At 35.5% G+C, this 13,932-nt stretch overlaps 1 protein-coding gene across 1 annotated transcript in view; it reads right to left on the reverse strand.

Moving 5' to 3' along the window:
* The window catches only part of crhr1 (corticotropin releasing hormone receptor 1), a 120,330-nt gene that overhangs the window by 66,037 nt on the left and 40,361 nt on the right, over positions 1-13,932 (reverse strand). The window contains exons 3-4 of the mRNA XM_052543725.1: positions 10,983-11,033; positions 9,037-9,156 (exon numbers count right to left, since the gene is read on the reverse strand). Of these exons, the coding sequence (XP_052399685.1) occupies positions 9,037-9,156; positions 10,983-11,033 (171 nt within the window). The remainder of the gene's footprint in view (positions 1-9,036; positions 9,157-10,982; positions 11,034-13,932) is intronic.

Here is a 13,932-nt window from a genome sequence, read left to right on the forward strand (position 1 = left end):
CTTCTTCATGTATGGTATGTAATCCATTACATAATTCAAAAGTTATGCAATATGACCCAAAACACTAGGAATACTAATAGGGCGAAAATCAATATCTGACCTCACAGCATGGACATCTAGTTAACCTTGAAAATATGTTAAAATATAGTCTCATATATTTATGAAAGCTGTGCAGGGAAGAGATGAGCCTAACCGAAAACCGAAAGAACATAAAACATCAAACATGTTTTGCTCAGCTCCTGAAACATCGGAGGTAAAATCCATCTTGGGTGCAGATGTGTATCAATGAAAAGTTATTTCTGGTTTCATTTCTCATTTCCATTTCAGTGGTTTCCTATTTCATTGTGATATATTTTTTTTACAAGGCTTATATTGTGCTTTGAACAGCCATTGTTAGATCTGGTGAAAGTTTCTTCTTCAAAATTCCACAAAATAGGTTGAAATCCAACAACATGAGAATCTGGGGCAGAGTTATTTTCACTGAGCACTCAGAACTCTGCTGAAAGAAATACAATAGAGCCATGAGCATTTTATCCAATGACACTTATATTACTCTCCTGCAGGAGCAATCCAAGTGACTTCCTCTACAGTATTAAGGTTGGAAATGGGGTTAGTATTGCATTATGCTTCCAGGAGCTGTTCAGATCAAGGCCAACAGATACTTCAACCAGACTAACTTAATCACTAATCTGAAACCCACACAGAGTGGGTTAAAGGGTTAGTTCATCCAAAATTGAAAATTATTGATATCAACAAATTCTAACTGGACCTCTGATGTCACATGGACTACTTTGATGATGTTTTTATTACCTTTCTGGACATGGACTAATATACCGTACAAACATTTTCAATGGAGGGATAGAAAGCTCTCGGACTAAATCTAAAATATCTTAAACTGTGTTCCGAGGATGAACGGAATATATATATTCTTTCCTGAAAAGAAATAGATAAAAATGCCCCCACTCGTCAGAAATGCTGATGAGTGGGGGCGGGGCCGAGAGCCGTGGGAACAGAGCGAGGCCGGTGGAGTAATTTGTAAATGAGCGACACCTGCTCCACTCACCGGTCTTGAGTCCCACGGAGGAGCTCCGGAAGGATAAAAGGCGAGTTATGACAGTGAAGGACGAGACAGGACCGGGCCTGGGTTTTATTTTGTGTTTGTTTTTGTTTGTGCGCGGCAGTCATCCATGAGGGGCTGTCTCGCTGTTTTGTGTTTATTTGTTTTATAAGTTTTTATTTAAATGTCCGCCGGTTCCCGTCTCCTTCTTCCCGTGACTATGAAGGTTTTTACAGCATTACAGAGAGTCACTGACCAATTGCAAAAAAATAAATAAATAAATGTCACAGATGTCATTATTTTATTTTAGTTTCCATGGGAACTGGTGCAACAGTTGCAACTTTGGCAATTTGTGCAGGTATGTGGAGCAAAAAGTGATGCTATAAGATGATTAGAGCCCTAATATATCTATCTCTCTATCTATCTTTAGAAATACTGTATAAGCATTGAGTACTATCAAGGTTTCAAAAGGTAATTATGATTTTTTTTTTGTCGTTGTTGTTGTTACAAGGGGCCATGCATTATTAACTGTTTTATGTGTTGTTTTCTCATGATCTCAAATTTTCTCACAAGAGAAAAAGTACTATGTCGCTCACCATTTCTCTGTTTAGCCACTAACTACTTAGTCAATATCTGCCAAACATCATCATATAGCCATTCAGATGTCTCTTCGCAATGAAACCACATGTGCAAAAGCACCACCACATCTATGATCGAATTATAACTTCCATCTCAAGTGTCCGACACGGATATAAACAGGGCTATATCACCGACAGACACAAAACTTGTTTCAGCTTGATTGAGTCAAATTAACTCATCCCTGATTTAGCAGCTCTTACATTGCATTTAGAAATATTTTTGGTACCTTCAAACAAAGTAAAGGGCAATAGAAAAGTTGGAATCACCACCTGGTACTAATATTTTCATTTTTGATTTTTTTTCTCTAATTGTCTTGTCTCCTGAGAAAGCCTTTAATACTAACATAAACAAGTAGTACATTAATTAGGAAGCTACTTATGAAACATCTGACCCAGATTAAAGCTTCAACACACACACACATATATATATATATATATATATATATATATATATATATATATATATATATATATATATATATATATATATATATATATATATATATATATATATGAAGAGTATATAGTGTGTGTGTGTGTGTGTGTGTGTCTATATATATATATATATATATATATATATATATATATATATATATATATAGACACACACACACACACAATGACAAGGATTGTACTCCTCTCAACTCTTCAACATGCTCTTCCTCCTAATCCCAATTTCAGCTCATTAAATATTTTAGCACTCTTTGAAGACTGTCACAATGCTCTATTGTTTTCCAGCGTTGTTCACTACTCATCCTCACAGAAATGGATATCCACGTACAACCTTCCATTTGTCTCGTCACACCATCAGATCTGCTTCAGGCAATTGTGCGGTTGATCAGACCGGCTGGATGTGGAGGTTTACAGGAGGCAGATGACTCACCGTGTAGCAGGTCCTCTGTGCCCTGTTTGCTGCTGTGATCTATGGAGCTGTCATTCATCTTCCGATGCTCAATCAATATTGCCATGAGCAAAAGGCAAAGACTTGAGGAAGTTAGGATGAGAGAGTAATGGAAATAATGTTTCCTTTCCTGCAGTAAGTGTTTGGGTTGAGTTCACAATTTTTATTTATTTTTTTATTAATGCAAGCTTGAGTCACTGTTTAGTTATTTGTACCAGTTTTATATATATATATATATATATATATATATATATATATATATATATATATACAAATCAAAATGTTGGGGTCAGAAAGACTTTTTTCTTTTTTGAAAGAAAATAATATTATTGAGCAAAGATGCATTAAATGCATCAGATGCATCAGCTGAACTTTCTAAAGAATCCTGAAACATGGTTTCCACAAAAATGTTAAGCTGTTTTCAAAATTGATGATGATAAGAAATGTTTATTGATCACCAAATCATAATCTAATATATGACATTTTGTAATATTACTGTTTATGCTCTATTTTTCAATCAGAAACATATTTAATAATAATAAAAAAAGCATTATTACTTAGGGGTTCAATATACCATGGAGCCAGTAATAGTCACAGTCCCAAAAGTCTACTGTGAAACAATGTAGGTACGATGACAAAAAAGCACACCGCTACGTACAGAAAGTTGTCACAGCGCTGTTTCGCTAACATGCTCCACCAGTGACCCATGGAGAGCAAATGTCACTTAGCATAATGAAAAAAAGACCTTGCTCAGCTGCCACTGAACTGGCTTTTTCTATATCCGTCATAAGAGCTCGCTGAAATGGCGCTGAATTGCAGCCTTTGCGAAAATCCCATGCAATAAAAGAGACTGTCAAGGTCAGACAGAGACTGACAATGCCTGAGAGCAGGAAATGTGAGACTGGGAGAAGGAGAGAGATAGACAGGAGGAGGGATGAGGAGTTATGTTGTGTCATGTAAAACCCTCCTCCCACAGTGGGAATATAATTAGCTTTCACACACTTGCCTTGAGGTGGCAACTCAGAAGATGAAGCTTTTTGATTCACATTTCTCCCAGGGGTTGTTATATGCTAAAATAAACCTTTTATAAAATGTTCTATTTTTAAACTACACTTTAAATATGAGTGCACTACATAGGGAAGTAGTGAATGATAATGACTGTGTGAATTCAATATTCGATCAAAATACTGGGCACTAAAGAGAGATAAATTGAACCCAAAAGTTCCTTGCTCTGTACAAAATCACACACAAAGTCACACATAAAACAACACATTTTAAATGAGCCAAAAATATAAATCATGAATTGCATCATGAATTGTAAGCCAGTTCAAATTGGGGGGAAAAAATGAGTAGCTTAGACCACTGGAAAGTGGTGAATGAAAATGAGAGAGTTTGGAGTCAAAGCTGTGTGAAAGAAAAACACTCAAATGAACCCAGAATAACTTTCTAGTGTCAAAAATTGTTCACTTACTAATTAATCACAATTAGGTGAACAAAAATGGGTGAGAGATTTCAAAGTCTTCAGAGATTTTCTAAGTCCTGTGTGTTGGACAGCTGTAGAAAATATTATAAAAAAATTAAACAAATTAAAATAAATAAATGATCAAACAATGTAACTATGAATAAAAATTGTGTCTGTCTATTTTTGATAATAGCAGTTACAATTATAGGAAAATCAAAATAAGAATGAACAAATACAAAACATAATTTTATTATTATTAAGATATTTATTTTGTTAAGGAAAAAATGACTGGTTAAGTGTTTGTCCTGTTCTGACCTTAAAGAGTCATTTAAAACCACTGTTAATTGTTTGCTTTCTACAACTATCACTTAAAGGCTTAGTTCACCTAAAAATTAAAATTATGTCATTAATGACTCACCCTCATGTCGTTCCAAACCCTAAAGACCTCCATTTATCTTCGGAACACAGTTTAAGATAATTTAGATTTAGTCCGAGAGCTCTCAGTCCCTCCATTGAAGCTGTGTGTACGGTATACTGTCCATGTCCAGAAAGGTAAGAAAAACATCATCAAAGTAGTCCATGTGACATCAGAGGGTCAGTTAGAATTTTTTGAAGCATCAAACATAAATTTTGGTCCAAAAATAGCAAAAACTATAACTTTATTCAGCATTGTCTTCTCTTCCGTGTCTATTGTGAGCGCGTTCACAACACTTCAGTTTAGTGATATCCGATTCGCAAACAAATCATTGGATTTAACCGGTTCTTCTTGAACCAGTTCACCAAATCGAACTGAATCGTATGAAACGCTTTGCGTCTCCAACACTGTTGGGAACGTTACTTTAAAAAAGTAATTAGTTATAGTTACTCACTACTTGTTCCTGAGTTAGTAACTGAATTACTCTATAATAAAAGTAACTCGTTACCATGGAAAATAATTATTTGCGTTACTGTAAAAAAAAAAAAAAAAAGAAAAAAAAAGTTGCTATATGTCAAAGAATTATTATTCTTTTTTTATTTTATTTTTTTTGGAGCAGTTTTCACAAGTCAGCTAAAATGAGTAGAACATACGGGTGTGCGTACATAACTTTCAATATTTATTGCACGTCAACAGACAGCAAGAGTTTTATCCTGCACTTCAAGTATTATCTTTGTAAGAAAAGTGTTTTTGGCCACTAGCTTTGTAGATGTGTGTGTCACATATTACATGTACACATTACATGCACGCTCTTGACTTTGAACACAATGAATCTAAAATAGTGCTTATATCTCCACCTTGAAAATGCCAATTTATCATCGGATTGCTCCCGACTTGCCATCTCTGCTGCTGCTCTCGCGTGCGTGTGTGTGTGTTTGACGCCGCAGGCGTAAAAACACTGGCTCTGATTGGCTACCATGATACACATGACTCTGCCTTAGCCAATCATAATCGCTTATCTCGTTATTAACCCACCTCCTCACTCACTGTGTGAGCCAGGGGTGCATTCGGATTACATAGTTTATTAAATCAATGCATAGTAACGCACCGCATTTAACGTCCAGTAATGTTAACGGCGTTATAACGACGGGAAAAGTAATTAGTTAGATTACCCCATTACTGAAAAAATAACGTCGTTACCTAACAACGTTCTTTTAAACTGCGTTATTCCAAACACTGGTCTCCAATAAGCATTAATCCACAAATGACTTAAGCTGTTAACTTTTTTAATGTGGCTGACCCTCCCTCTGAGTTCAAACAAACCAATATCCCGGAGTAATTCATTTACTCAAACAGCATTGACTGAACTGCTGTGAAGAGAGAACTGAAGATGAAAACCGAGCCGAGCCAGATAACGAACGAAAGATTGACTCGTTCTCGAGTCAAGAACTGGTTGCATCGGTTTTCGGATCACCAGTACACAGAACCGAGAACCATTTTGTTGGACGCGTCCGATTCGAGAACCGAGGAGCTGATGATACTGCGCATGTGTGATTCAGCGTGAAGCAGACTGACACACAGAGCGTCTGAACTGAACTGATTCTTTTGGTAAATGATTCTGAACTGATTCTGTGCTAATTTTATGAGCCCAGGTAAACCGAAGGCTTGAATCAAGGGCAATCATTGCCAGTGACGTCATTACGTTGAGCGCAAAGGAACCGGTGAACCGTTTTTTTCAACCGGTTTATTGAATCGAACTGTCTGGAAGAACCGGTTCACGGAAAATAAAATCTTCCTTTATTGATCATGAAAATTATCAATTTCGACTGATATTAAAAATTTTACCATGATGATTTTTTTGGACCAAATCACGCAGCCTTAAGTCTAGCCCAGTTGTTGGGTTCAAAGCTCCTCACTGAATTTGATAGATAATTCAGTGTTGTCCATGGCAATGAAAGCACATTCTTTTCATTACTGTTAAATAAAGCTGCGTCTCCCTGCATGATCTTTAGAAAATAAACAATTATATTCAAGTAATTCAAAGCCTTCATTGTCATTTCATTTTATTAAATGAAATACAAAGAGAGATTATCATTATTTTTCTCTCAAATCTTTCAGCGTATCTTCAGTTAATACACTATACTGTGAAGTACAATACACTTTCACAATGTACTTAACTTTAAAATTTTTATTTGAACCTGTCCTCATTTATTTCACTGTTTACCAGTATAATGTATCCAACTTATCTTAATGGTTCATCAACAAATCCTTTGGTAAACTTACATATATTAAATTGTGAGTGTAGCCTCAAAATCTGCTCATATGGGAATCACAATGTGTGCTTACTATGTCCATTCAAAGTGTTTGTATGTATGCAAGGCTTGACTTTGTAAATTAATGACTTTAAAAAAAAAAGCTTATTTGAGAGATCATGGAGATCATGACAATTCTAACAGTCAATATATTTACAGTAGTAACAGTATACTCTGTTCTATTGGCAGAATGGAAAACCAGGTGGTGTCATTAGATATAACAGACATTTTTGACGATTTTATGTTAGCTTGTTTGAGTAACACAAGTGCATTTTGTAATGTGATGACTCTACATTGCAGTACTGTAACATTTTTCATTGATCTGAAATATGTATCTTGATTGTTTGCTATTGACTGAACTAATATCCACCTCTTTAACCTCTCTGAAAAACCTAATTTCCAGAAAGTAATTGATTGGTGCATCTCCTTTGCAGTCTGTCCTGTTCTGTGCTGACAAAATGCAAATGCTTAATAACAGTGTTTGGTACTTCACAAACAGACATACACAAATATCTTAAGGAACATTAAAACATTTGTTGATTAACCAAAAAGACCACTCGGATTAATAGATTATGTTCCTGCATTGCACTGCACACTGCCTGGAGCTCTACAATATGCTGCAGCCATGGGACTTAAAAAAATCAATCATGCTATCAGCTCCAGTGAATCTTAATACACCAATCAACTAACCAGGCATCTATGGGGGTAGGGCCATTCCTTAATGTGTTTGGCAAAGTATGTCAATCACACACACACACACACACACACACACACACACTGTAATCTAGTGGCATCAAGAATGTTCCTAAAACCTGCTTTATTACAGATTTCAATGTATTTCTAAGCTTTGTTCCGGGTGCAGGAGAAAAAATAATCAATAAGGATAAAAAAAGTGTGAACAAATCATTACTCTTGAGTTCTATCTGTCGCCTGGCCGCACATTCGTATTTTCACATATTTCATCTTTAACAATAACTTTGGAATCAGACTTCATTCCCTTTCTCTCCTCCTCTCTCAAAGAAAGAAAGAAAGGTAAGAACAAATTTGGAAGGTAAGAAATCAGAAAGAAAACAATAAAAGGAAGGAATGAAGAAAGGAAAGAAGGAAGGAAGAAAGGAAGGGAAGACAAAAACAACAGTAAACGAAGACAAAAAGAAAAAAAAGGTACAGGAAAGATGTAAGAAAGAAAATAAAAGTATGAAGCAAGGATAAAATCATGAAAAAAGAAAGAAAGGAAAGACACAAAAATTAACAAAAAAGAAAAGACAAAAAGGAATGAAAGAAAAGGCAAAAAATGAATAAAAGTGAAGGAAGGAAGGAAGGAAGGAAGGAAAGAAAGGAAACGATTGTAAGAAAGAGAATAAAACTAAGGCAGAAGGGAATGATAAAATAAAAATGGAATAAAGAGAAAACATGAAGAAAGAAAGAAATAAAAGAAAGAAAGAAAGAAAGAAAGAAAGAAAGAAAGAAAGAAAGAAACAAAGGACTAAAAGTAAAATTAAAAACTGAATAAAGGGAAGGTGCAAAGAAAGAAAAGAAATGGAAGGAAGGAAATAAATAAATAAAGAAAGAAAAATATAGTCAAAGGGGAGGAAGAATAAAATGGGAAGGAATATTGAAAGAAAAAAGAATGGAAGAAAGAAAGAGAGAGAGATGAATGGAAGAAAGAAAGAAAGATGAATGGAAGTAGACAATGTGATAATGTCTCATTTTCATAAAAACTACACTTCTGCCCACAGCATTTAGAACTGTCTCTGAGGGACACTGGAACACTTTTGTCTCTTCCATTACTGCTACACACACAATCTCACACACACAATCTCTCTCTCTCATACACACACACACTGGCAGAACAATTGAACTGAACTACATGCAGCCCAACACACAGGCCAAATTGGCAGAGGCGCACACGCTCCTTCCCTCCCTACACACACGCAAACATGAATCTGAAAGCTTGTTATGTAGTGTAACTCTCCACTGTCAGCTCCATTATGACAGTCAGTCTGCTACTGTTCCTATCAAACAGTGCCAAATGTATACATTCATCTAAAACATGACTTCAACACGTCACATCAGCTTGACAAGAGATGCAAGAATGTATGAGTCGAGTGACTATGTCTTCTATAAAACAGATACACAGTAAATAAACAAATAAATAAACAGCTTGTGCTGTCATAAACAGGAAAAGACAGAGCAGTCCAGATGGGACGGGCATGAAAGAGCGATTCGATGTGAGATGCTCAGCTCTTACTGGTGGTGTTGTATCGGACTCCAAGGAAGGTCTCCGGACAGGGACGGGACACCACTTCTCCAGCACTGCTCCTGGGCCAGCAGGTCCCAATGCCATCAATCGAAGTGTTACAGAACAATCCTGAAAGGCAAAGAAAGATAGAGAAGAGGGACTTTAGATTAAAGCAATAGATCATGAAACTCAAGCACACATATTTTTGCTTGCTTAGCTGGAATTGTTTGTATTTTAGAGTGTGTTATTGTGTTATTTTTCAACATACGACATTATGAAAACAGCTGAACTACAATCATGCTACTGAATTATACAGCTAGTTAGCAGCATCATACTTTTAATTATTATCTTCTCTTTATTACTTTACAGGGTTAATATAGTTTACTAATTCAAAAAAATCCTCTATTTTTTATTTATTTTGTCCTTCCTTGCTTATATTTTTTCTTACATTTTTGACACAAATAAAATCTATTAATTTAGCCCATGAAGCACAATTAATATTTTTTATATTGTAAAATATTATGAAAAATATAGCTAGTTCTAGCTTTAATTGCTACGTTTAATTATAACTTCATCAGGTTTCTTCACATGAAATTATAATGAAAACTATATTAATGTATATAGTATGCTAACGATAACTTGGAACAACAACTGCTTTCAAATTAATATAAACAGAACCATTAGTGATAAAATAATAACTGATAAAAAATTAGCACCAATCAGCATATTAAAATTATTTTTGAAAGATCATGATCTGAAGACTGTAGTAATGGATGCTGAAAATTCAGCTAATCCATCAGAGGAATAATAATATATGTTAAAATATATTAAAAAGGAAAACAGTTATTTTAAATTGCAGTAATATTTCACAATTGCTTATACTGTGGTTATGATCAAAGTGAAGCCTTGATGAGCATAAGAGACTTCTTTTAAAAATATTACAAAAATCTTTATTATTCCAAACTTTTGACCGGTAGTCTATTCACGTTCAATAAACGTGCCAAAACTAAAGGTGTACTGTTGAAATGCAGTGTTACTTACTGGCAGCTAAAAGCATAGTCTGATTAGATAAAATATTTATTAAACAAACTCAGATGTGCGCAGAAATGTGTGAGTGGTGTTCCAATATTTACTGAAATGCGCTGAGCTATCCACTATGCAAATGCAGGAGATCATTTAACACTGGTTATTTTCTATGTGATGTTTCCTAAAGAATTTTTTTTTCCTTAAGAACCTGGAGAGTAAGCATATTCAGAGGCTCTATAAGCGCTTAATGCTATTAACAGTGATGGCAGCATGAGAGACACATGGGACTCATGAAGATGGTTTCAATCTCTTTATCCATCTTCATCTCTGTGGCTTTCTTCTATGTGTTTGTGTGAGCCGCAAGACACACTCCTATCATCTGAATTAGCCTCTTTTCCAAAATTAAAAAAAAAAAAAAATCCCACACATTGTTCTTTCAATCAAAAAGGATCTGTGGAGCCCAGTGGAGATTATTATTGTTATTATTATTTTTTTTTTAAGAGCTTTTACTCTTCCCTGGAGGCTTTTAGAGATATTCTTATTCCACTGCATTCAGGATACACTCCGATACAAGAAAATGGATTTGACCATGGGTTTAATCATCTGTTTAACCAACCAATGGTGGACATAGGTTGTGTTTTGGGAAATCTGTTTTAATTCAGGGAGTTTAATTTTGTTGGCGCAACAAATGTCACACTACAACTTTCAAGTTCTGGATTTACTATTTGTTATTAATAATTAAAAACTGAATCTCCAATGCATGCTATCATGGTAAAAATGTATTGCAGCGTCTGAAGTAATTTCACTTGCTCAAAGACTAAACTAAATACTTTCTTAGGAATATTAGAGTCATGACCACTGGCTGGAACACTGTGTTTATGTTTGCAATTTGTCATATTTACAGATGAAGACCTGAGTTGTAAACTGACCTGTAGAGTTGGTGGGACTAGACGTCTGATTCCACAGGATCAAGGTGCGAGCTGGGAAAAGAAAAGAAAACCATTAATTTCATACATGTAGGGTATTAGAGTACAGGGTCATAACTTTTTTTTTTTTTTTTTAAATGTTTAAATTAAATTTCTTTTTAGTCATTCTTTAAATAATTTAATATTTTTTTTTTTTTTGAATGAAAAAGAAAGAAAGAACAAGACTGAAATAAAAAGTATTGGTAAAATAAATTGGTGAAAAAAAAGTGTTACTTATCAATATTTAAATGGTAAATGGTAAATGGACTGCATTTATATAGCACTTTCAACAGACCACATGGCCATCCAAAGCGCTTTACAACTTGCCTCACATTCAACCATTCACACACCGACTGCGGTGTCAGCCATTCAAGGCACCATCCAGCTCGTCGGGAGCAGCTGGGGTTAGGTATCTTGCTCAAGGACACCTCGACACTTGGTCAGGTGGAGCCGGGGATTGAACCACCAACCTTCCAGTTTGTAGACAACCTACATGAACCACTGAGCCACTGCCGCCCCATTTACATGCATACTGCAGTGCTTCATACACATCATACAACTGTATACAGACCGAGTGGATGTGGGAGCATTTAAGTTTGGGATGCTGAAAATTACAAACGCTCCCACATCCACTCGTTCTTTAATCTCAACACAAACTGCCTTCAGATTTAATTTACAGCACAAATTTTCGGAGTTTCTCCCTGACAAAGGATCAAAGCCTGCAGATGATATCTATGTTATTATAATATAATGTAATATAATATCATACAATATAATATAATAGTAACAATATAAAAACCACAATCACGGAAAGAAGGAGGCGGGAACCGGATATTCAAATAACGTTTTAATATCCAAATAAACACAAAACAGCGCGACAGCCCCTCACGGACGACTGACGTGCACAAACAAAACCAAACACAAAATAAAGCCCAGGTCTGGTCCTCTCTCGTCCTTCACTGTCGTCGCTCCTCTTTTGTATCCTTCCGATGTCCTCCATGGGATTCGAGACCGGTGAGTGGAGCAGGTGTCGCTCATTTCCACATCACTCCACCGGCCTCGCTCCGTTCCCACGTCTCTCTGCCCCGCCCCACTCATCACAATGTAACAGGCTAGCAAGTGCACATCATTGCATCATTAAGTCAGTGAAAAGGTCCGCTTTTTTAAATAATTTGCTTCTCACTGATATCCGTTCGCTGCGCTGTCTCTCCCCCCGGTAAACAGCTGCTTGTCTGTCTAATCTAACAATTTTTAAATGACTGGTCGGAATTGAATTCGGTTGAATTTTTTGAACAAGATAGCAAAGTTGCACTCATAGGATTGTGGGTGATTTGAGAGCACGAAGAGCGCGAAGGCTACACATATGCATCCTTTCCTGTATATGGGATATTTTTCGCACAAAGGACTCAGTCTTTGGTTGAAATCCTGAGGATCCTCGACATTGGAACAGTCCTTCGATGGATGTCGATGATGTAGCATCCTCGAAATTCTGGCTTCCGAGGATCCTTCCTTGAAATTGAGAAAATGTAATATGTTGCTTAAATAATTTAAAAGAAAATGTATGTATAGGAATGTCTCTATCATCAGAATAATTAAACCTTGAAGTACCACATACAGTATATGGAATGCATTGTGTTTGAAAGTTAAATTCTAATATTAATTTGTTGTTGTGTCTTTAAAACAGTGCTGGCAGCATCAAACCAGAATAAACCAGCATGAAACAGAAATTAATTTGGGTCTGTGCAACTCTTCTCAGCACAGATGTGAATGAAGCCACTGAGCAACAATATAATTCATTGTTGTTTACACCAGATCTTTTGTGTATCTTCAGTCAGTCTGATGTTTACAAGGTCTCAAATTATCTGAATATTGCACATGACATGATGTATTGGAAAGCTTGGCATTGATCATTTTGAATGTTAGACAATTACATACAGAAAAAGTGAACAAATAAATAAAATGATAACTAGTATCTTTTTAACTGTACAATATAACTTTTTTTCTCTGTTTGTCAAGCAAATAGCATTTGAATCTTTACTCTAGGAATTTGTGCACCTTTACCCTTCAAATCATGGTTGAATTTGTTTCTGAATTCACAATCCTGTCTGCTGTTCAATGAGATAAAACAAGCACACATCTATTCATCTTCTACTCACATGGCACTGGAGCAGAACATGCACACACTGGAAATATCAGCTCAAGCTAGCATGTCACCGTGTCTGATCATCCTCTGGTCCAGAAATAACAGGTGAACGAAAGGAGATATCGGTGCTGAATAATGTGCAATACAATGCATTCTCAATACCATGCCATAAACATGTTCATTTGAAAATGAGATTCCACCCTACGGAATGAAGTTTGTTTATTTGGCAGCACAATGAGGTGCACTGCTCTTCTTGCAAATGTAAATTATCTGAACATCCATGTTTTTATTTTTTATTTTATTATGGGATCTATATATATATATATATATATATATATATATATATATATATATATATATATATATATATATATATATAGTACATGATCGACTTTTGGGGTTTACTTTCATAGATTTCTCAAAACATCAGCTGATCTGAGCAGCTGAAAAATAAAGAACAAATAACACACCAAATAACTCCGACATATATGGCTAGGCAATAAAGCTAAACACATTTTTAATGATTTATGATTATCATTTAATTATAGAATTTTTTTGATCTAATATAACAATAAATTTGTCAGCCCTGTGTTCCTGTGTTGTTGTGTTTTGCTCCCCATGTGCCCCCCTTTGACCCAGTTCCTTCTCGTGTTGACTGTGTTCATTTGATTCAGCTGTGTCTCTTTAATTACCTTATTTAGATCCTGTTACTTAAGCACTGTATTTTCCTGTGTCCTGCGTCCAGTGTTAAATGTCTTTCTCCAGTTCTAC

This window comes from Carassius gibelio, chromosome A3, assembly GCF_023724105.1.
Source record: "Carassius gibelio isolate Cgi1373 ecotype wild population from Czech Republic chromosome A3, carGib1.2-hapl.c, whole genome shotgun sequence".
Lineage (NCBI taxonomy): Eukaryota > Metazoa > Chordata > Actinopteri > Cypriniformes > Cyprinidae > Carassius > Carassius gibelio.